The 21,445-nt window shown below is 49.1% G+C and overlaps 1 protein-coding gene across 1 annotated transcript in view; it reads left to right on the plus strand.

Annotated features, from left to right (window-relative positions):
- The window catches only part of TEX11 (testis expressed 11), a 3,096,519-nt gene that overhangs the window by 2,374,833 nt on the left and 700,241 nt on the right, over nt 1–21,445 (plus strand). Inside the window, exon 22 of the mRNA XM_069612434.1 lies at nt 2,480–2,563. Coding sequence (XP_069468535.1) covers nt 2,480–2,563 — 84 coding nt within the window. The remainder of the gene's footprint in view (nt 1–2,479; nt 2,564–21,445) is intronic.

Consider the following 21,445-nt stretch of genomic DNA (forward strand, 5'->3'; position numbering starts at 1 on the left):
GATGTGTCTTCCTAGTTGCTCTCTTCGTAGTCACACTGTTGAGATGCTGTTTCTGGGGAACATTTTGGAGGGAAGAAAAGGGCTTGCTGGATAAAGGGTTCATTATGGAAAGGGAATGGGGCATACCATGTCTCACCTAAGGACGTCATCTCCCCACTCCCCAAGTTCCCTCCACCCAGGTGATCCTCCCTCGCATATCGACCCCCAGGGTCAGGATCCAAAAGCAATGGCCTTTCCCCAGCCACCTGAGAGGAGGATCCGGGGGAAAAGAAGTGAGGATGTCCTCATGTTCCTGACAGGTTACTAGCTTAAGGTTCCGGCTGGTATTTAATTTAAAGTATACTTTAATAATATTGTTTCTATGGTGTTGTATCCTCTGTGGACCTCGAGACATAGCCTCTTTTTCAGTTACCAGCAGGATAATTCTTCACGTACTATACCCCATTGTGTAGTCCATGTTAGGTTGTCGCCTTGGGATAAGCCGAGATGCAGTGTGTGCTGACATAGTGTTAAAAGGTGAAAGCTTAAGGTTCTGGCTGGTATTTAATTTAAAGTATACTTTAATAATATTGTTTCTATGGTGTTGTATCCTCTGTGGACCTCGAGACATAGCCTCTTTTTCAGTTACCAGCAGGATAATTCTTCACGTACTATACCCCATTGTGTAGTCCATGTTAGGTCGTTGCCTTGGGATAAGCCGAGATGCAGTGTGTGCTGACATAGTGTTAAAAGGTGAAAGCTTAAGGTTCTGGCTGGTATTTAATTTAAAGTATACTTTAATAATATTGTTTCTATGGTGTTGTATCCTCTGTGGACCTCGAGACATAGCCTCTTTTTCAGTTACCAGCAGGATAATTCTTCACGTACTATACCCCATTGTGTAGTCCATGTTAGGTCGTCGCCTTGGGATAAGCCGAGATGCAGTGTGTGCTGACATAGTGTTAAAAGGTGAAAGCTGGTGTGTTGTAGAAATAAGTGAATGCATAAAACATAGAAAGAACTGATGATAAAGCTTGAACTAATTAGTGCAGTCTTATACAACTGATGGCGAAATAGCTACATTTTTCAACAAAATACTTTTTGGAGTGTCAGTTGATGAAAAGTTGGGGCTGCAATAGGAGTGGCTGATTGCATTTAGACTGCTGCATACGTCAGAAAGTAATATCATAAAGAAGAGATCCAGTCACTCAGTCATAGTGCTCCAAATGTGGTTGTAGATTTTAATTTCTGGATACACTATTTATTTCCATTGATTTTCAATGTTTTCAATGTTTTCAAAGTTATTTACATATTTGCTTTTGTAGTGGTGTTCTCTCTACAGAGATGCTTAGCACTAGAAGTCCCTCCACACATGTTTCCCCACAATCAATGTGGTTCATCAGGAGGGTTAAAGTTCTCAATTTCACTTTTGTGTCGAAATATACTACTTGACAATATCATTGAAGATTGAAGATAAACACAAAGAAAAAGGAAGAAAATGATAAGAGAATATAAGAGGCAGTTTCTAGCTATTGATGACTAGTTTACTTAATTATTTGGTTTATAGACTATACATCATGTCTCACAGGTTGCAAATGATGGTTACCTCTGTTGTGTGCCAAGTTATGAACAACATTACTATATCGCTGCACGATTAAATAATTCTTGGATCTATCTGTTGTTTGTCTATTAATTATTTTATGAGATTCGAATTCAACAAAATATCATACACTAACATCCTTTAAAACTATTTAAGTGCAAAATGGTCAATATGTTAATGCTTTTGTTCCACTTAATTATTGTTTGTGGAATTATGGTGCGTTCCTTTAGGGCATAACACAATATTGATAATTAGGGATCCCCCTCACTGTGTCGGCATTGCCATGTCCGGCATTCAATTCTAAAGATCAAAACAAAGTTAGCTATATAGTGTATTGCTTCTTTCGCTCTAATTTCTGTATTGGCTGCCAATTACTACGTTCGGTCCAGTTATTGGGTTTTTAGAATCTTACCTTAATTCGATTTTAGTTTTCCTTTTCGGCGGCGTTCTTATGCGGATACCCGATTCTTTTAAAATATGGCAGCGATATATAAAGCGGCATGATGTCAGCACGTGTAGACGTGCATATCACGTGATTATGCGCGAGACGCCATTTTAGATTGGTTTGATTTGTTGTGAGTTAACGTGCTGTGAATACTGGACCTGTGATTGGTATCTATGATAATAAAGGATCTGGTCGTTTTTTAGATGCTTTCTTTTTCAATGAAAGCAGAATTGTTGTGTATGATTTAGGAGACACCTCTAAAGTTACCTGTGCATTTAAAATTATTTTAGCATGTTGTAAATCACAAATTGCATACGTTTTTAGAAAAAAGAAATAATCGCGCAGTTAACAACAAATCTGCCCTTAGAAAGAACTAATGATAGTAAAGTATTTTGTAGAATGTACTTCCTAGATGTATACGTTAATACAGTTTCACTAACTTTGTATTGACACAGCTCATCAAAGGCTTGCTGATCCCATTACTAAGAACTTGGCCCAGGACACAATGATCAGTGATGCACATTGGTTTAGGAAGATCTGTGAGTATTATCAATTAATATAGATATGCTCCCTCTGTCTTACAGTTTGAATTATGCGATGGATCAGTACAACATACGGTAGTGACAATTGGAGGTTATGGGTTATCTGCATGAACGAAATAGCCCAGGCCTCATTCTCTATATACCTCAATACAATCTGTAACAGTGCCACCCTAATTGCACAGTTCTAGTATTGGTAGCCCACTCGGCCATACTTCAGGAGTTGCTTTTTTGCCTCTGATTATTGAAGGCTACACCATGCACTCGTATGCTGTGTATTTCATTGTATGGTAAGAGGTCCTACACCCAAAGACCAACTATCTCCAACTCATGGGAAACTGAAACATATTGAAACACAAGCAGCAATTGTAGATTTTCATTATAAATGCTGTAGGCACATGGTTTATCTTTGCCCATGCCCCTATCCCCTATCCTGTGTGGTGTTTGTGCACCAGTACCCTTGGTACAGTTCTACCACAACCGGAAGCTACTTAACTCTGTGGCACATTTCATGTTGTTTCTTTGGTAAGGTCTTCTTTTCATCCAATTAGCTTTCGTTTAGAAATGTTTGTGGTTAAGCATAATCTTTTGACTAAAGTGTCAAGGAGAGAATGATATTCTCGTAATTTGTTTGAAATGAATAGTGTAGATTTCATAGCCCAGTAGGAAAGGTTACTTGCTTATAGTCTCAGTTCTCCCACATCTGTAGCTTAATTTTAATCATGAACAAACCGCCGGTCCATCCTCCATTTGCAATCATAGTGGGTACACCTGGAAAAGGTGTCCTTCTCCAGCATGGGGTCTGGCATGGATTCACATGCTCATGAATATTCCCCGTCGTCAGGCTGGGAATCCTCGGTAAAGAAAAAAACAGTATCAGTTTCGTTTCTGCTCTGTCTTTTGTAGTAGTAACCAATCACTGATCTCTGCGTCATACTGACCACAGCCAATGACTGCCCTCTACCTAAGCCCCGCCTCTGGCAGCCATCTTCAGATTTTTACCGCACGTTCAAGTGTTGGGATCCTCGTGCTTTTGCTCTCGAGCGTTAGTGCATTCTTTCACGTTTTTTCTCAAAAACTTCGATTTTTCGGTCAAAAAGAGCCTCAAGCTCCACCGTTTCTTCATCCGATCAACGGGGACCCGTGTCGGATTCGTCTACGCCCCTCAAGGGTGAAGATTTCGTCGAGCCACGCTTTTGGAGGACTCCAGAAGTTTCTCAGGCCCATCTCGGACATGGCCCAGGCGAAGGGAAGCTCGACGCCCGGAAAGCTGTTCAGGGTCTGCCCTGGATGCCAGCTTCAGAATGTCTTTAAGGAGGACGAACACTCCTTTTGTCTTTACTGCCTACATGAGGACAAGACGCACGTGGAGAAGGACTGTGCGTTTTGCGGCAATATGTCGGAGCGGACCATGAAGGACCGCAATCAACGTCTCGCCAACTAGCTGGAAGGGAAGAGCCCGTCAGGCGAGAAGAAGAAGAAGAAATCCGAGCGGTCTTCTAAGACCTTTGAGGACGCCCCGGCGACAGGGGTCCAACACAAGGCCAAGCAGCGCGAGTCCGCTGGCACCGGGAGCGCCAAACGGTCGGGCTCTACGGGCGCCAGGCATGGCGCATCCTCCCCGGCACCATCAACCACGAGCTAACGCTCTGGTTCGGGTAAGAGGAAGGCCGAGCACCCGGCGAAGCTCCTGGAGAGGCCCCGGTCGAGCTCGAAGGCCCCATCGGAGGGAGAGCGAGGCAGTGTCCCTCCCCCCAAGGAGAAGGCGGTGAGCGCACCTAAGGTGGTGAAAGCCTTAATCCATCCGGCCAAGGCCTCTATCGAGACAGTCGCGGCGGCCCTGGCTCAGCCTGTGGAGGCTACACCAGTGGTGGCGACCTCGGGGCTCAGAGTCTCCCTGCCACCGCGGAGGGAGTCCTCTTTTATGCCCATCGACAGGACCCCCGTGAAACCTCCGACGGAGAAAAAAAAGGGGGGGGCAGGAGGTCGTCGTGGATTCGGCCTCAACCTCTGAGGAAGAGCTGATCGAAGTCTTAAGCCACGGCGTTGGCGTGGAAGAAGACCAGCCCGTCGGGAGGGATCCCTACGTAGGAGACGACAATAACGTCGAGGGTGCCGACGGGGCCCCTGACCGCCCGTCGGACTCCCCTCAACCAGCGCCGCAAGACAACTCGGCGGCCATTTTGTTGGCTATACAGTCCTTATGCTCGGAGATAAGGACGAGACTGCCGTTACCACCAGCGGAGGAACCGCTCCCGACGGGGGACCCGGAGCCAGGCCCTTCTGGGAGCCCTCCCCCTCAGAAGAAGGATTCATCCTCCACCTCCTTTTCAGCCATCGCGCCCTGTTCAGACCTCCTCCCCGTCCACGACTCGTGGGGATGATACGGGGACTGACACGGCCGCGACGGGTACGGACGACGAGGTTTACGATGAGGATCTGCCGTCGTCACCTCCCACCCGGGCTTCCCCGCCCGACAAGATTGGATCGTTTCACTCCATGATCGCCAGGGCATCCGAGCTCTTCCAGCTCTGCCCGGAAGAGAAGAAGAAGGAAGGTTTCCTTTATCAACGGCGCGAGGCCAAGAGGAAGACGGTCCTCTCCGTGCCTGTACTGGACGATATTTGGGATGAGGGCCTCGCCCTCCTCAAGAACCCATCCACGACGCCGGCTAGAAGGGATCGGTACGAGAAGAAGTACCGGGTCCCGGACCCGGCCCCCTTGTGCCTCCGGGCACAGCCGACCCCCGACTCCGTCGTCTCCGCGGCGGCCAGGAAGAAAGCGGGGGGGTGCGGCCTCTACGTTGACTTCCCCGCCGGACGGCGAGGGAAAGAAATTGGATACGATGGGACGCAGGGTCATCTCGTCTGCAGCGACGACGATTAAGGCGGCCAACGCCTTGGCTATCGTAGCCCGCTACGACAGGGAGCTGTGGTACAAACTGGCCCCCCTGCTGGACTTCCTACCGGATGACAAGAGGGCGGATGCCCTAGAGATCTTGCAGGAAGGAGAGGTGGCGTCGGACCACGCCATTACGATTGCGACGGACATCGCTGACACCGGATTTCGCCAGTTGGGCAACGGCGTGTGCCTTAGGCGGCGTGGATGGCTCAAGGCTACTGACTTCCGTCAAGACGTGCAGACCAGAGTCTTGGACATGCCGTTCGATGGAAACAACCTGTTTGGGAAAACAGTGGACGATTCCCTTCAGGCCATCAAAGCAGACACGGAGACGGCCCGGGCTCTTGGGGTTCTCCAGCAACGGCGGCCGCCCTTTCGGAGCGGCGGAGGCAAACAGGGTGCCGGCGGCGGATTTTCCACCTACCCCAAGCGGCCCGTTCGTCGTCGCAGGAAGCTTACAGGGGACAAGGCAAGTCAGGTGGACCCCGCCGTCGTCGCCAAGGAGGTCAAGGCGGCAAAGCCTCGTCGAAGCAGGACTGAACCGGCCGTGGGGTCGGGCCCCCACCGAAGCACCCCGGTGGGAGGCCGGCTGGCGAGCTTCGTCAGCGTGTGGGAGTCCATCTCCACCGACTGTTGGGTGCTGAACGCCCTAGCCCAGGGTCATGCGCTCGAGTTTCTAAAAAGGTGCCCGCGCGTCCCCCCTGTGGCCAGGAAAGAACATCACGTCCCTCAACTTCTCTTGGAGGTAAAGGCGATGCTCAGGAAGGGCGCCATCGAGCTCGTCCCAAAGAGGCTTCGGGGCTCCGGAGTTTACTCAAGATACTCCCTCGTGAAGAAGAAGACGGGAGGATGGCGTCCCATCCTGGACCTACGACGACTGAACAAATTCATCAAGGCACAGAAGTTCCGGATGGTCACCCTCCAACACGTCCTGGGTCAGCTGGAGGAGGGTGATTTCCTGTCGTCGTTGGATTTGGAGGATGCCTACTTCCATATTCCCATCCTAAAGGGACACCGAAAGTTTCTCAGGTTCGTGGTCCAAGGGCGTCACTATCAGTTCAGAGCCCTTCCCTTCGGACTAAGGTCGGCACCCAGGGTGTTCACCAAGTGCCTCGCACCGGTGGCGGCGCAGCTGCGCCGAGAGGGGATCCACGTCTACCCCTACCTGGACGACTGGCTCATCCGAGCCAAGACGAGGGAGCTCGCCGTGGAGCACACGGCAAGGACCGTCCAACTTCTCACGGACCTGGGATTCTCCATAAACTACGCCAAGTCCCACCTGGTGCCCGCGCAAGACGCACTGTTTCTGGGAGCGAAGCTCGACACAGTGTCGTTTCTGGCCTCTCCGTCAGAGGAAAGGACGAGGGCCATTCTGGGCAAGGTGCAGCGGATGCTGGTTGCGGACGCGGCCAGAGTGAGGTCCATCAAGTCCCTCCTCGGAATGATGTCTTCTTGCATTTACCTCATCCCCCTGTACAGGCTCCGGAAGCGCCCGTTGCAGGAGTTCCTGGACGCGTGCTGGATCCAGACGACGGGCAGCTTCGAGGAGAGGATCACACTCGACGAGAGTTTCCGACGAGCGATCCGGTGGTGGGGCACCCGCGCACATCTGATGGTGGGCATGGACTTCCAGACCCCCGGCCACCAGGAGACAGTGACCACGGATGCCTCCCTGGAAGGGTGGGGAGCGCACACCGAAAATCTGCACGCGAGAGGCCTTTGGCTCCCGACGGAGAAGTCCCTCCATATCAACGTCCTGGAGCTCCGTGCAGTGTTTTGGGCCCTCAGGTCCTTCCTTCCGTCCCTCAAGGGCAAGATGGTGAGTATCTTCACCGACAACACCACCACCATGTTCTACATCAGGAAACAGGGCGGAACCAGGTCCCCAGCCCTGTCCAGGGAGGCGCAGGATCTGTGGCATTGGGCCGTCGCCCAAAGGATGTTTCTGGTGCCGTTTCATCTGGCAGGGATAAAAAACACCATCGCCGACTCACTCAGCAGGGAGCTGCGCTCGTGCCACGAGTGGGAACTACGACAGGATCTAGTGGACCGCCTCTTCCGACGGTGGGGCACACCCCAGATCGATCTGTTCGCGACGGCGACGAACTCCAAGTGCCGGAGGTTCGCCAGCAGGTTTCCCCAGCCGAGGAGCATGGGCGATGCTTTCTCGTTCCCCTGGGAGGGCCTGTTTCTATACGCGTTCCCTCCATTGCCATTGCTGATCCGGCTCATCAACCAGCTCAAGAGGTCACGTGCAGGATGATCCTCGTCGCACCTGCGTGGCCGAGGCAGATATGGTTCCCGGACCTTCTGGACTTGTCAGCGTCCCCGTCAATCAAGCTGCCAGTGGACGCGGATCTGCTCTCCAGGGAAGGAGGCGCCATCCTCCATCACGACCCGAAGTCGCTGAACTTGCAGGCCTGGCTCCTGCAGCGTTAGAGTTTGGAGGATACGACATACCGGCCGACTGCAGAGAGGTTCTTGCAAAGGCCAGGGCATCCTCAACTCTTAAATGCTACGGACACAAATGGAAGAGGTTCTCTGTCTGGTGCCAGGCACAGAAGATTAACCCTCTGCGGATTACGGCTCCCCAAGTACTGCCGTACCTACTGACGCTGGCCAAAACTGGACTGGCGCACGCGTCCATCAAGATTCATCTTGCTGCGATCTCCCGATACACCAGAACCACGGGGCGGACGTCTTTGTGGTCTCATCGTCTGGTGAAAGAGTTCATGAAGGGACTGTTCAGATCGTTCCCACCGGTGAAGGCTCCGGCCCCGGCGTGGGAGCTCAACGTGGTGCTGACCAAGCTCATGGGACCTCCGTTCGAGCCTTGGCTCAGTTGAAGTTCTTGTCGTGGAAAACAGCGTTTCTTGTGGCCATCACCTCCGCACGATGGGTGGGAGAGATCCAGGCCCTTTCCTGCAAGGCCCCGTACTTGACTTTTCACGACACGAGGGTAGTGCTCAGGACGCACCCCTCCTTCATGCCCAAGGTGCCGTCGGACTTCCACCTCAACGAACCCTTGGTGTTGCCTGTTTTCTTCCCTTCGCCTTCGTCGCCGGCTGAAAGGACTTTGCACTCGCTGGATGTGGCTAGAGCGCTGAAGTTCTAAGTGGACCGCACGAAGGGTTTTCGGAAGACGTCACAACTCTTTGTGAACTTTGGACCTGTCAATCAGGGGAAGGCTCTCTCGAAGGCTTCCATTTCCAGATGGCTCTCCAGCTGTATCATGTACTGTCATCGGTTGGCAAACCGACCCCTGCCTGGCCGTCCGAGAGCCCATTCCACCAGAGCGATCGCAGCTACCACGGCGTTCCTATCTGGTGTGCCCTTGCTGGACATCTGCAGGGCTGCTACGTGGAGGTCGACGCACACCTTCACGAAATTCTACTGCGTCGATCGGGATTCCAGGGAGGAGTCCAGGGTCGGCCAAGCAGTGCTGCGCAACCTGTTCGCCTAAGGTGAGTCTGGTGAGGAGGTAAGATTTGCTTAATGTTGAGTTTGATGTGATGCTTAATGTTGAGCCTTTGCCACCTCCCGTGGTTGTGCATGTGTGTACTGCTATGTATTCTTTATTCATGAGCATGTGAATCCATGCCAGACCCCATGCTGGAGAAGGAACAAGTTACTTACCTGTAACTGTTGTTCTCCAGCATGGGTCTGGCATGGATTCACATGCGAACCCTCCCGCCTACCCCTCTGCGGCTCTTCACTTGGTCATACTGCCACTTCACGTGCTACCAAATCTGAAGATGGCTGCCAGAGGTGGGGCTTAGGTAGAGGGCAGTCATTGGCTGTGGTCAGTATGACGCAGAGATCAGTGATTGGTTACTACTACGAAAGACAGATCAGAAATGAAACTGATACTGGTTTTTTCTTTACCGAGGATTCCCAGCCTGACGACGGGGAATATTCATGAGCATGTGAATCCATGCCAGACCCATGCTGGAGAACAACAGTTACAGGTAAGTAACTTGTTCCTTCTCACTATCACTCTTTTTGTCTAACCCACCAAGACCAGATAAGTCTGTCTTCCAAGAGAGCTAACATCTATTGCTTTCTTCTGAAGCTTGCTCCAAGGTGCCTTCAAGGCCCCATTCTAAAGGTGACTCCAAGGGATGTTCCTCTGAGATTCTTTTGGAACAGTTTAAAGGGGTCACGCCATGATGCTGTTGGAGGTTGTATTGGCAGCATGTATTCCCAAGCATTACAAGAGTGAAAACAAAAGCCTAAGCGATTTCCCTGTTGTCTCACCACTGCCTTTCTTGACAGAGAAAAACTGGCACCTTAGGAGTCATATGCTGCTTAAGTCTACTGATGGTGCTCTTAAATTATATAGGCGACAAGTACAAACTCACCCTGCCACAGAAATCAGGGCGGCAGCGTGCGCTACTATGGGTGGTTACGATTCTGATCCCGCAGGTTTGGAAATCATAGCAGAACCCTAGGGTGGGGTACTGAGTGCTTGAGGTTCAGTTTCTTGTTTGACTGAATAAATATCAGGAGGATCAGGGTCTAAACTCACTCCTTTATGATGCAATTTGTGGTACCTTCTCAGATCTCTTCGGTTGAAAAGTATTTCTATACAGGCTAGGTGTGGATCTGTTCTAGTTTTTTTCTCCAACTGCTTTTGCCTTGCTACTTGTTTGTGTTTAGACCCTGCTCTCTGTCCATGCTGCCATTTCTTTCTTTGATTTTATTCTTTAACCTCTTGGAGGTGGAACCTGCGAGTGCAGTAATGATGAACCATCATGCGGAACGTCGCTCCATTTTGAAAGAATTGTTACCTGAAACATGGGGAGCAAGTCCTGATCTTTAAAGGGTAACGTTTGAAATAGGTGGACTATGTGAAAAGGACTCAGTTATGTACAAAATGAACTTCCAATGTACTGTTTGAGTTCTGTGACATATGAATAGTGATAGGGTTCTTTCGATGTATGGCGAAAGATTTGCATGTGCACCAGTGGGTAAGTATTGGCATTAGAGATATTTGAGAGTGTATTGGGCCAGGGCATTAGAGGCATCAGAGTAAATATATGGGCAAGAGCCAGTAATTGTATGATGGGCTTGAAGTGACTTACTGATTTATGCCAGATCCTGTTTCAATGTCCAACATTAATAGGATTTGGATTAGCCATTACACTTTTGTGCAATTAATAATGATATAAGTGGTACATTTGTCTTGTTTGTGCAATGATTCAAACTGTGCACACTAGCAACAGGGGTTTTTGTCAACTGTTAAGACAGCTTCGTATTTTGGGGGATTCTTTGGCCACTTTCTAGGCCCCTCATCTTTTTGATCTTTCCCCCTCTATTTTTTTTTTATCAGTAACTTTTTTTTGTCAACAGAGGGACTTCTCCTGAAGTTCCCCTGCTATTAAAACCCTTTTGCATTATTTAAGGTATATGGCATTGTGTCGTCACCTAAAGCGTCCAGTGCCAGAGGTTAATTGATTGATTGATTTGTTATTTATTATGTACCTATACACAAGTGTTTCAAGGCGCAAACAAGCAAGGGGACAGGAACAAGGGAGGACAAGACAAACAATCTTACTAGGCCTAGTGTCATTTAGATTGTGCAAGTGCGCAACAAGACGTGCAGGGGAGAGGGGACACAGAGAAGTGCACCCGGAGCAGCGAGGCCCTGAGTTAAGTGCAAGGAAGGCTGGGACTGCTGGGAGCAATCCCAACCCGGTAGTGTAAAGTTAGCCAGGTGACAGTGCAAGGTGGGCCAAGCGGCAAGTGCAGGTGGACTGGTCAGGGGGGTCTGGTGTCCTGTAAGACTCAGAGGACACTGAGCAGCCAGTCAATAGACAGAGCAGGAGCAAGCGAGGGTTAGCTGGGGAGAGGGAGCGAGAAAGAAGAGGGGAAAAGGAAGGCCTTGAGGAGTTTCCATAATTTAAGGAGATCCTGCTCAAGGCGGAAAGAGTCAGGGAGATCATTCCAGAGGGAGGCACCTGCAGAGGAGAGAGATTTACCCCCCATTCATTGCTTGGAGAAGCGACTCACCCACAGAGAATTAAAAGTAGACAAGCGCAGGGCTCTAGGAGGATGGTACTTAGGAAGAGAGAGTTGAAGGTAGTGAGGGCCACAGCCCCAGAAAGCCTTGTGGACAATGCAGAGGGTCTTAAACTTGATCGTTGCAGCTACTGGGAGCCAATGAATCGATTTCAGGGCCGGAGAGATGCAAGCCCTGGGTTTGAGGCCAAGGATAAGTCTCACAGTCCTGTTCTGGATGAGTTGGAGAGGGCAAAGTGTAGAGCTAGGCAGATTGAGAATGAGGCTGTTGCAATAGCCCAGCCTAGAGAGAACCAGGGCTCTGGAGACAGTGAGCTTCTGGGGGAAGGTGACAAAAGGGAGAATGCCTCTGAGGAGGTGTCGCTGGAAATGGTCCTTTCTGGCAAGGTCTGTGATGTGTGGAGAGAAGGAGGGAAGTTGAAGATGACCCCAAGGTTTTTTGCCTTGAAAAAGGCAGAGGGCAGAGGGCCCAAGGAGGGCGGCCAGATTGAGAGGGGAAAAGCGGCAGCAGTGAACCCAATGAAAAGGAGCTTAGTCTTATTTGCATTAAGACAGAGATCGTTAGAGGCGCACCATGCCTGAATAGCAGATAGACAGTCAGGTTTGAGCAAGGAGGAGAGGAGACCGAGGGTAGCCTGAAAGAGAGCTGCGTGTCATCCGCATAGCACTGAAAGTTCAGGAAAAAGGTAGAGATCAGGAGGGCCAAAGGGTCCAGATAGACACTGAAGAGCCAGGGGGAGAGGTTAGAGCCCTGGGGAACACAACATGTGGAGAGAGAGGTGGTGGAGTAAAAGGACCCAAGCTGAACCTGGGAGAGTGGGTCCAGGAGGAAGGAAGTCAGCCATGCCAGAGCTTGATCCATGATGCCAAGGGTCTCGCAGAGACGAGTGATCAGGATGTTGTGGTTGACCGTAACAAATGCAGACGAAGGATTGAGGAGAATGAAGACAGAGGGAGAGGTAGAGTTAACATTAGAGAGCAGGTCTTCACAGGTATTCATGAGTGCAGTTTCCATGCCTCTGGCTGCTCTGAAGCCAGAGTGGTGGTCATGGAGATAACCAACAGTGTGCAGGGTTAGCTGGGAGACAGCCAACCTCTCTAGGAGTTTGCCCAGGAAAGGAGTGATAGAAATCTGGTGATAGTTTGCCAGAATGGAGGGGACAGCAGAAGGCTTTTTTTAGTAAGGTTGCACAAGGGAGTGCTTGAGAAGAGAGGGGAAAGATGCAGTGGCAAAGGAGTGATTACAGAAATCGGCCAATGCTGGAGCGAGAGAACCTATATTGTACTTAAAGGTTCTGTAGGAGCAGGAGCTCACCTGTTTGGATGAACATTCATAGACCGATCTTGTCTAGAAACCTCATCAGGTTTTATAGGAGAGAGGGAGGGAAGGAGGAGAGAAGGGGGGCAACCAAGGAGGGACTGAGAGAGGTAGAGGGAGAGAGAGGAGAAGAGGAGAGTGGGGTTTTAGTGGTGAAACAAGAAGCCTGAGATATGCAGCGGGCCTGGGCAGGTGTAGGAGAGGTAGATAATGCAGTAGGATTGGCCAGCTCCTTGCAGATTTTGAAAAGTTTGCCTGTGTTGTTAGAAACTGCAGAGATGCAGGTGTGAATATGGACCCTCTTCTTAGGGAGGTGCCTCTCAGAGAACCCCATTTTTACCCTAGGTTATCATGCTATATTGGTATTAGGGAGTAAGCTGGTGGCAGATGCCATTTTATTTTGGCTTCACAACGGATGCAAGCTTTTGTACCCCATTGGTAATTAGTAGCCTAATGTACCTCTGCACTAGCTATTGGGGTTGTATTTTTTCTCCTCATGGCCATTTTGTATTTTAGGGCTTCCTTTGTTCAGTGCAATCACAGGTAGTCATAAAATGACTGTTATGATCGTGTGTGCTTTTTGTGAGCCCACATGGCAGCATCCATATTGGTTCTAACTGGTTTAGAGCAGCCAATGGCCTCATCGGGAGTTGGGTGCTGCATTACCGCACAGCCCAATCCCGAGTTTGGGGGAAAGCCGGAGGAGTCACCTCCAGCTCTGAGCTGGAGGTGAATGCACTGACTTTCCGCCCATTTTTCTGCACCATTGCTGCAGCACAATTACCGCTTCAGTAATTGAGCCAAAAATTACCCATTCAGTCCTATGCCCCATTGAGTCCCATGGGGACTTACACCATCACCGCAACTTGTGATCCGGCGCTAATACCGCCGTACCAAGTTGCTGTAACGCTAATTGCGTTGGATGTTATTCTGTGGATTTACCGCCGGGATACTGCCCAACTCCTTATGAGGCCCTAAGTCCCTTAGCTCTTACTCACTTACATTGGGGATGTACTGGGCTGGATGGCCATCTAGAAGATCAACTCTATCGGCAACCTGACTCCTTCCTCCGTAGCCATCCTTAGGGATTGGGCAGTGGTATTTGTAGGTCCCCCTCCTACTGCTCTACTTCTTGCTGCTCTGCTCCTGGAACTTGGAAGAGAAGAGGCAGGTCCGCTGACCCGCTGAAGGAGTTGTCCCACTGATTCTTATCGGTTTCTGAATGTTGAACTCTCACCTGGCCATACTGGCTGTGTGTATTGGTTTCGGCATATCCAGGTTGGGATAATCTTCTGCTAAAAGTCCAGGTCAGGTATCCCTAATGCTCCTGCTGACCCTAATGATGCGCTGAGACGAGTCTTCCATCCTGGGATCGTTTTAGAGGCTGTCCATTGCGATTTTCTGCCATTTTCCACCACAGTCCTCTGCTTAGCAGTGGGCTGCTGCTGTTGCTTCGAAGGGTGCTGGCACACCAACTCCTGACCACATCCGTTCCTTGGTCCATGCTGAGTCACATCTTCCTCATCCTCATCCTCATCGTGGGATCGTCTCCTGAAGTTGGGCCACCCTCCTTTTGTCCACGAGTTGGCAGAATCACTCTTCCTGGGTTTCTTCATATTTCCTGTGTCTTCCTCGTTGCTGTTTTCACTGCTGGCCTGAGGGGAAGCATCTTGGGAAGGCTGCTTGTTTTTGTGAGGATCTTCACTGGCTGAGGATTCAAGTCCCTAGGCACCGGATCCTGTAAACCACATTTGAAAAAGAAGCCATGTACTTACTGGGTTGTTGTGTGTTGCTCCTCAAGAATAGAATCTTAGACTTGTGTTGAGTATTACGCTTCTCTAGTGGAGTTTGGATATTCCCAACGACAAAACCCTCATCAAAGGTTTGCATACCTACTCTATCCAATAACTTGGAAGGATACTACTTTGAGGTAGGTTTCCTGCCTCTCGTATGCCTAAATAGGGACACTCCTATGGTGCTGTTAGGTGCTGTCCACAAACTCCATATCAGTTCCTCCAAGGCCTTCATCAAAATTATGTAATTAACAAGTGCTGGTTAGAGGGGGTGGGCGCTGTTGCACTCATGGCAGCCTAATTTAGGAGCTCTGCAGCCCTGCGTCAATTCCTTGCTCGATCCTTATCCCAGAGGTACTGATATCACTACAAAAGTACCACCGGTCCCTGGAGATACCCCAGACACCGAAGTGCTTGGGTTCACCCCTGTGCCCCCGCCGAAAAACACCTAAAGCTCATCACTTGCCGTCGCCTGCGTGGGCGGATCGACAAGGCCTGTGCCCAGCCTTCATTGGGTCCGGCTGCTGGCCGGGAGAACCAGCGGTTCAACCACATCTTGCTGTACAGAGGCCCCAGCGCCCCCAGTGAGGGACATACCCCAGTACCCTTCCTGGGGCGCACATCACCCGGCATAACCCTTGTGGGCCATTGGACCTCCTGTGCTGGCACACTGAGGCATTGTGACCGTATTGCAGGCATCTGACACCACTGCAACAGCTGTTGAATCACCCCACACTGCGGTGCGACACTCGGGCTGGCGGACTGCTGGGCAACCCAGCCAGGCCACTTCCATGCTGCAATGCACAGCAGTCAACCCCTTCCTATTTTACTGAAACCTGCATCTGTGCAGCCTCTGCCATTACCCTGCCCTTACATCGACACCGCGGGCTGCCTGCCGCCTGTCCGCTCGCAGGTGCGGGCCTCCAGAGGTGGCTGTCCTCTGCTTTGGATGCTTCCCGCTCTCCACACTGGCTTCATATATTGCTGGTCATAACAGCTCCGGTTTCGTGTTCCGGCCAGGGGCCTGTCTCAGCATGAATCTGGACATATCTGCGGTGCCCTGCTGCTGTTGCGCCTGGGCTCCCCCATGCCTAGGAGTCACTTCACCGTAAATACACGCACGTGGCTTCCCTGCTCCTACCAGAGGCAAATCAGAACGATCGGCTAACACAGCACCTCAGGGGTGGCGCTCATGTCTGGCAGCCTGTGCCACATCTGCTGGTGGTGTGTTGCGGGGCTGCCCGCTTCACTTCTTATAATCCTGACCTACAGAATCTATACACTGGCCCTGCCAGAGCCGGATCTGTCCAGGCGCAACACTCCTTGGTGGACACTGGCCTTGTTGCGGTATTTTAACACCTTACTTGCTGCTCTTCTGAGTGGGGTCCCGCTGACACCTTTGCCATTTGGGTGTGGCGCCCTGCGGCTTGGAAGACCCTACCTTTCTTCCTCCCCTAGGCATGACTGCAACACAAGTACATTTTTTAACACTGATTCAACCGGTGCCTGCTACATGTAAGGTCCATAACATTCAGGCTCTTTTGCCCTGGGAGACTCACACTTGCAGGCCTCAGTGAATAACAACACGACCATCTGGATACATGGATTGCGCATCGGTGGGCATCATAAATTCACCACTACTCCAGTGCTGGCCTCCCGCTGGCCCCGGCCCATCCGATACCCGCAGTGCCCTTCTATCTCCTACCCTAATCTGCATCAGTAGGCTGAGTATCAGTGCCTCTACATTTCCCTTCCCGTTAATGAGGCTTGCTGCAGCTGTTAGTGCACCCATATACAACAATGCAGGGTGCAACATCTCACTACTTGTTTCTAAAAATCTGCGAGTATCCGCGCTGGTGTTCAAAACCAGCCCCTTCAAAAGTGCGGGTGGCCCACTTTGCCACCCCGGCTCCCAGTTACCAATATCTGTCTACTGTGAGGCACCACTGTGGATCCCCTACAGCACTGTCTACCGTACCACTCACCAATCACGGCGGCCGACATCATGACAAAAGGTGATGGGAAAAAACAGAGCTCCATCAATATGTTTGCCAAGACCGCGCCTAAGACCCCTGAGGCTAACATCAATACTGTAGAAACATCGGGCAGTACAGCTGCGCATTATGAGTCCATTGACCTGCATCGTATATACGATAGAATATATGCACGAGGGATTCACTGCCCTCCATGCTAAACTGGATGATATGAGTGGAACAATTAGTTCAATAAAATCATGCATGGATAGATCCGATGCTCGTATCACAGAAGTGGAAACCAGAGTGGGAACTACTGAGGATGAGGTCAGCACATTGAGAGCAGACGTCGCCTTTCTCTCAAAGCAGGTGCTGTCTATTGCAAAAGAAATGGCGATCTTGAATCCAGATCCCGGCGTAACAAATTACGAATTATAGGAGTGCCTGAAGACAACATCACAGAGCCGATGGAGGAATACGTGGAACACACCCTACTGTCATTACTCGACAATCCCAAATTGTCTCCACACTTTACAATTGAGAGTGCCCACCGTACGCTTGTACCCAAGCCTAAGCCTGGAGCTCTACCCTGCTCAATTATTGCCTGTGTGCTTAATTACCGGGACCGAGATGCCTTACTTCGAGCGGCTAGAGCCAAAGAGGAACTGCTTTTGGGTTCCAACAGGATTCACTTGTACCCGGATTTCTCTGCAAGCGTGCAACAGGAGCGAAACTCGCTCTTGTTGCACGCTTTTGGCGACCAAAAATAGACGCTGAAACCATATTGTGAATTATAATATGCTCTTTTCGGCTAAACTGAGAATAGAATACTGCAATAAGGTTTACTTCTTCACCAATGCAGAAGAGGCCATGAGATTCATAGACGAGCACTTCCCGGGGTGACCCCAATTAATGTGCTCTCTCCCCTCAATTAACCTTTATATGCATATCCTAAGTACTATAATGCTGTGAATGGCATCTCATTGTGCAATGTCTTTCATCTACCCTGACTGTAAATACTTTCTAGCCTGCATGGTGAGTGAACAAACAGAAAATCGCACCCAGTACTATGTTGTGTATGCAATTTTAAACTAAGTGATACCAGGCTGCTGTCAGCCCACAGGCCCACCATGCAATGTTGCAAGTGTTGTTGGGTTGTATTAATGGGGGGGATCACTTCTCTGATTGGGAGAGGGGTGGGGTGGGGATGGGAGTTTTGTTATAGTTAATGAAAATGTGCTTGACATACGAATAAATGTTGACAACAAACAGCAGTTTATGATATTTAATCCACTAAAATGTCTAAGGCCCGGGCTGATGAGACTCGATTATTACATTGTACCTTGGCCCAATGGCGATTGAACCCATACACTTTATGAGCTGGAATGTACGGGGGCTTGGTAGCCTGACAAAGATGCGCCTACTCCAGCTATACCCCGAACGACATAGGGTTCACATTTTGTTTCTACAAGTAACCTATGCATTGACGGTAACTAACAAGAGTTGGGGCACACAGCACTACTACACCTACACTACACTACACTACTACACCTTGTATTCTTCTCAAAGTAGGGGGGTCATGACCATCATCCACAAATCATTGCAATTCACCCACATTAAGTCACACCTTGATCCCTTGGGACGGTATGTTCTACTCCGAGGTATCCTTTTGGGCCAAGAAGTCTTGTTGCTTAATGTGTACGGTCCAAATGTTGACAACCCTGATTTCTACGCCGAACTATTAGGTCTGATTACGCTCTATCCCTTAGTCCCCGTGTTGTGTGGTGGTGATTTTAATGCCATAATGAACGTCAATCTTGACAGATCTGGATCCAAACCCTGGCATCTCACGAAGTCTGCCCTTGGTGAAATGGGGATAGTGGATTCTTGGAGGACACTCAACCCTACACAACGCAAATACTCCTTTGATTCCACTGTCCATGATTCACATTCTCAAATAGATCTGTGGTGGGTGTAAAATACATTAATTGGCTACCTTACAGAAACTGACATTCGAATGGATTGTGTCCTCCCACGTATTCCTTATCTTTGATATTTCATAATATCCACCTTGCTGCTTCAGAATTTCTTTTCCAGTAGAGGGCGCTGTGCGTCGATGCCTGGTCGAGTCAACAGCCCTCAGAGGTCTCCGTCCTGACGTCGACGTCATCACTGGTAGAAGTAGCGCACACAGCGCCCGTTGCTCGGTTCTGTTTTTCCACACTTCACAGCTTCAGTAACGTACCGCTTGGTTCGTTCTTCGAATTTATTGAGTTTCCTGACAACATTCTTCAAGTTTTCAACGAGATGGCGTCCTCATCAGCTCCGTCGACTCCTCGGTCAGGGTTTAAAAAGTGCTGCGACTTTGGTGCTAAAATGTCCATGACGGACCCGCTCAGGATCTGCCTGTGGTGTCTATGGGCAGAACATCCGTGTTCGGAGTGTGATGAATACATGCCGATGCCGGACACAGCCTTGAGGGAGCCCAGAGGGAAGTTGGAGAGAGGTAGGCCTCTTGTTAGGCAGAATTATATGCAGTACTCTTTGGGAACACCACACACAATTAAGACTACAAGTGACAGTACAAATTCACCTTTGGTACAAGCCTGTACTACACAGTAAAGTGGTAGCGATGGCTGAGCAGCCAAACTTATCTCAAGAGCAAGTGAGCAGTATCCAGAGTTACACAAAGGACAGCAATAACTATGATTCAAATAAACACTGACTCAAGGTTTCTGAGTAAAAGAATATACATGTATTTACACATCAGTTGTAAAAGATTTCTTTTTTAATTTTTTTAATTTTTGTGCAATAGCCAAAATTTGACTTTAAACACATGCCAAGTAATAAAAAACAGAGCGATAAAATTGAATCAATTAGAGCAAAATTACACCAAAACATTTTCTCTTATTCAGATGAGGCTAGGACATAACCACTGAAAAAAGAAAAGGGAAGAAAATGAAAAGAGAGAATGGAGATCATTGCCGCAGAAGGACCCTAAAAGGAGAAAGAAGAGGCATACCAAAAAAAGATAAAAACAAGAAAGCCAGCGAAAATCACAGCAAATACATATTAAAAAAATAACAGAACTCGAACAGAAGAGAAACCATACCAGGGATCTGAAAGTTTCCCTCTCTTCCCTATCGATCTCCATCGCTGATCAATCTGAGTTCCCTTAAGGTTCTAATGACCTCTAGTGAGAGACCAGACTCATAACCTGCTGATAGCCTCCCCCAGAATTCATCGGTGTTCAACCAGGATTCATGATAAACAAACCTGCCAAATCTTTTAACCCTCAGACTCCATGTACCCGGGCATTTAGATAGTAAGTGTTTGGTCGTCTGGACCTCATTACCATCAGATTTATCACAGGAAGGTACGGTATTGCCCTCCCCATCTCTGGTTGCCCGTATCTCCCGGGTGGGAAGCAGATTTAAATGAAATCTCAGAAAGATAATCTAAAGGAAGGATCTGTTGACTTTGATAGATAGGCAGGCACTACAGACAGACGCATATCAATCGATGTCAAGGAGGCAGATCTATTCGCCTTCCTCATACTATCTATGGTGTCTATCCAATCAAACTGCTTCATCTTATTCTTCACCCTTACTGGGTTCTGGAAGAGAAGGTCAACATCACACTCGGATATGGCCAAGATTTCGGAGCATCTTTGCTTAAATTTAAGTAAGAACCCATTTTTGCCAAGAAGCATCTCATGAGCAACTACCTCAAAGAGCGAATTCTTAGGTGGATCTAGTACTAATCTATAGAGTGTCATCCACTTCCATTCCAACCATGATCTAAGAGATGACAGGTCTAGCTCATATCGTGGGGCGGTTATTGGGACACAATCCGGTAGACCTAGGGTTTGTTTCCACAACTTGGCTTCAATTCTGTCCCAATCAATATCCATGGCTAAAGAGTTGTAGTCCAAACCAAAAAGGACTATCAGGACTACCTTGCCAATGTAGAATCTAACAAGTGGAAATATAGAGAATTTACAAAATTGGGATTTGATTTTTTCCATTTGAGCTCCCAACTTTACCAATTTTCGCTCAATTGATTGCAACAGACTACCTTTCGTTGGGAAAGAACTGAGAGTTGCACCCAGATAGGTCAGTTCCGAGACAGTCTCTATTGGCAGCTGGTCCCGATTCCAGGCATAGTTCTTAACTGCCTTTCTAGGATGTTAGAATATTAATATCTTTGACTTCGTCGGATTAATAGTTAGATTATTCTTTCGTGCATAGTTTTCCAAAGCACACAGAAGACGGTGCAGCCCTACTTGAGAATAATCTAGGACTACGTTGTTGTCTGCGTAAGCCAACCAATTGATTTTTATTCTTCCCAGTAAGGGTGAGATTAAACATATTTCCTCCAACCATCCAGCTAGATCCGCCATAAAGAGAATGAACAGGAAGGGAGCTAGTAAACAACACTGACAGAGCCCTCTCTCTATCCTGATCGCATTTGACAAGAGGCCTGATCTACTAAGCCTCACTTGCATCAAGTTGTTGTGATGTAATTCTCTCAGGATAGATAATAGACTGGGGGAAATGCCCTATGCATCTAGCTTTTTCCATACGAGATTCCTATCAATTGTGTCGAAGGCCTGGGAGAGATCTATCCACGCCCCAAAGAGGGGGGCCCTTCCCCCCTGAAACAAGGGCGAGCCCAGGCAACTCAATACTAGCCCATTAAGAGATGTCGATAGACCCTTCCTAAAGCCTGATTGGTGCCTAGGGATGATACCTTTGACTTTTGCCCAAGCTTCTAATTCCCCTAAAATGAGACCTGTAAAGATTTTGCTGTCCGCGTCTAAGAGGGAAATCGGACTATAATTTGCTGCCAAAAGTCTATCCCCATTTTTGTAGAT

This window comes from Ambystoma mexicanum, chromosome 5p, assembly GCF_040938575.1.
Source record: "Ambystoma mexicanum isolate Mex_15411 chromosome 5p, UKY_AmexF1_1, whole genome shotgun sequence".
Lineage (NCBI taxonomy): Eukaryota > Metazoa > Chordata > Amphibia > Caudata > Ambystomatidae > Ambystoma > Ambystoma mexicanum.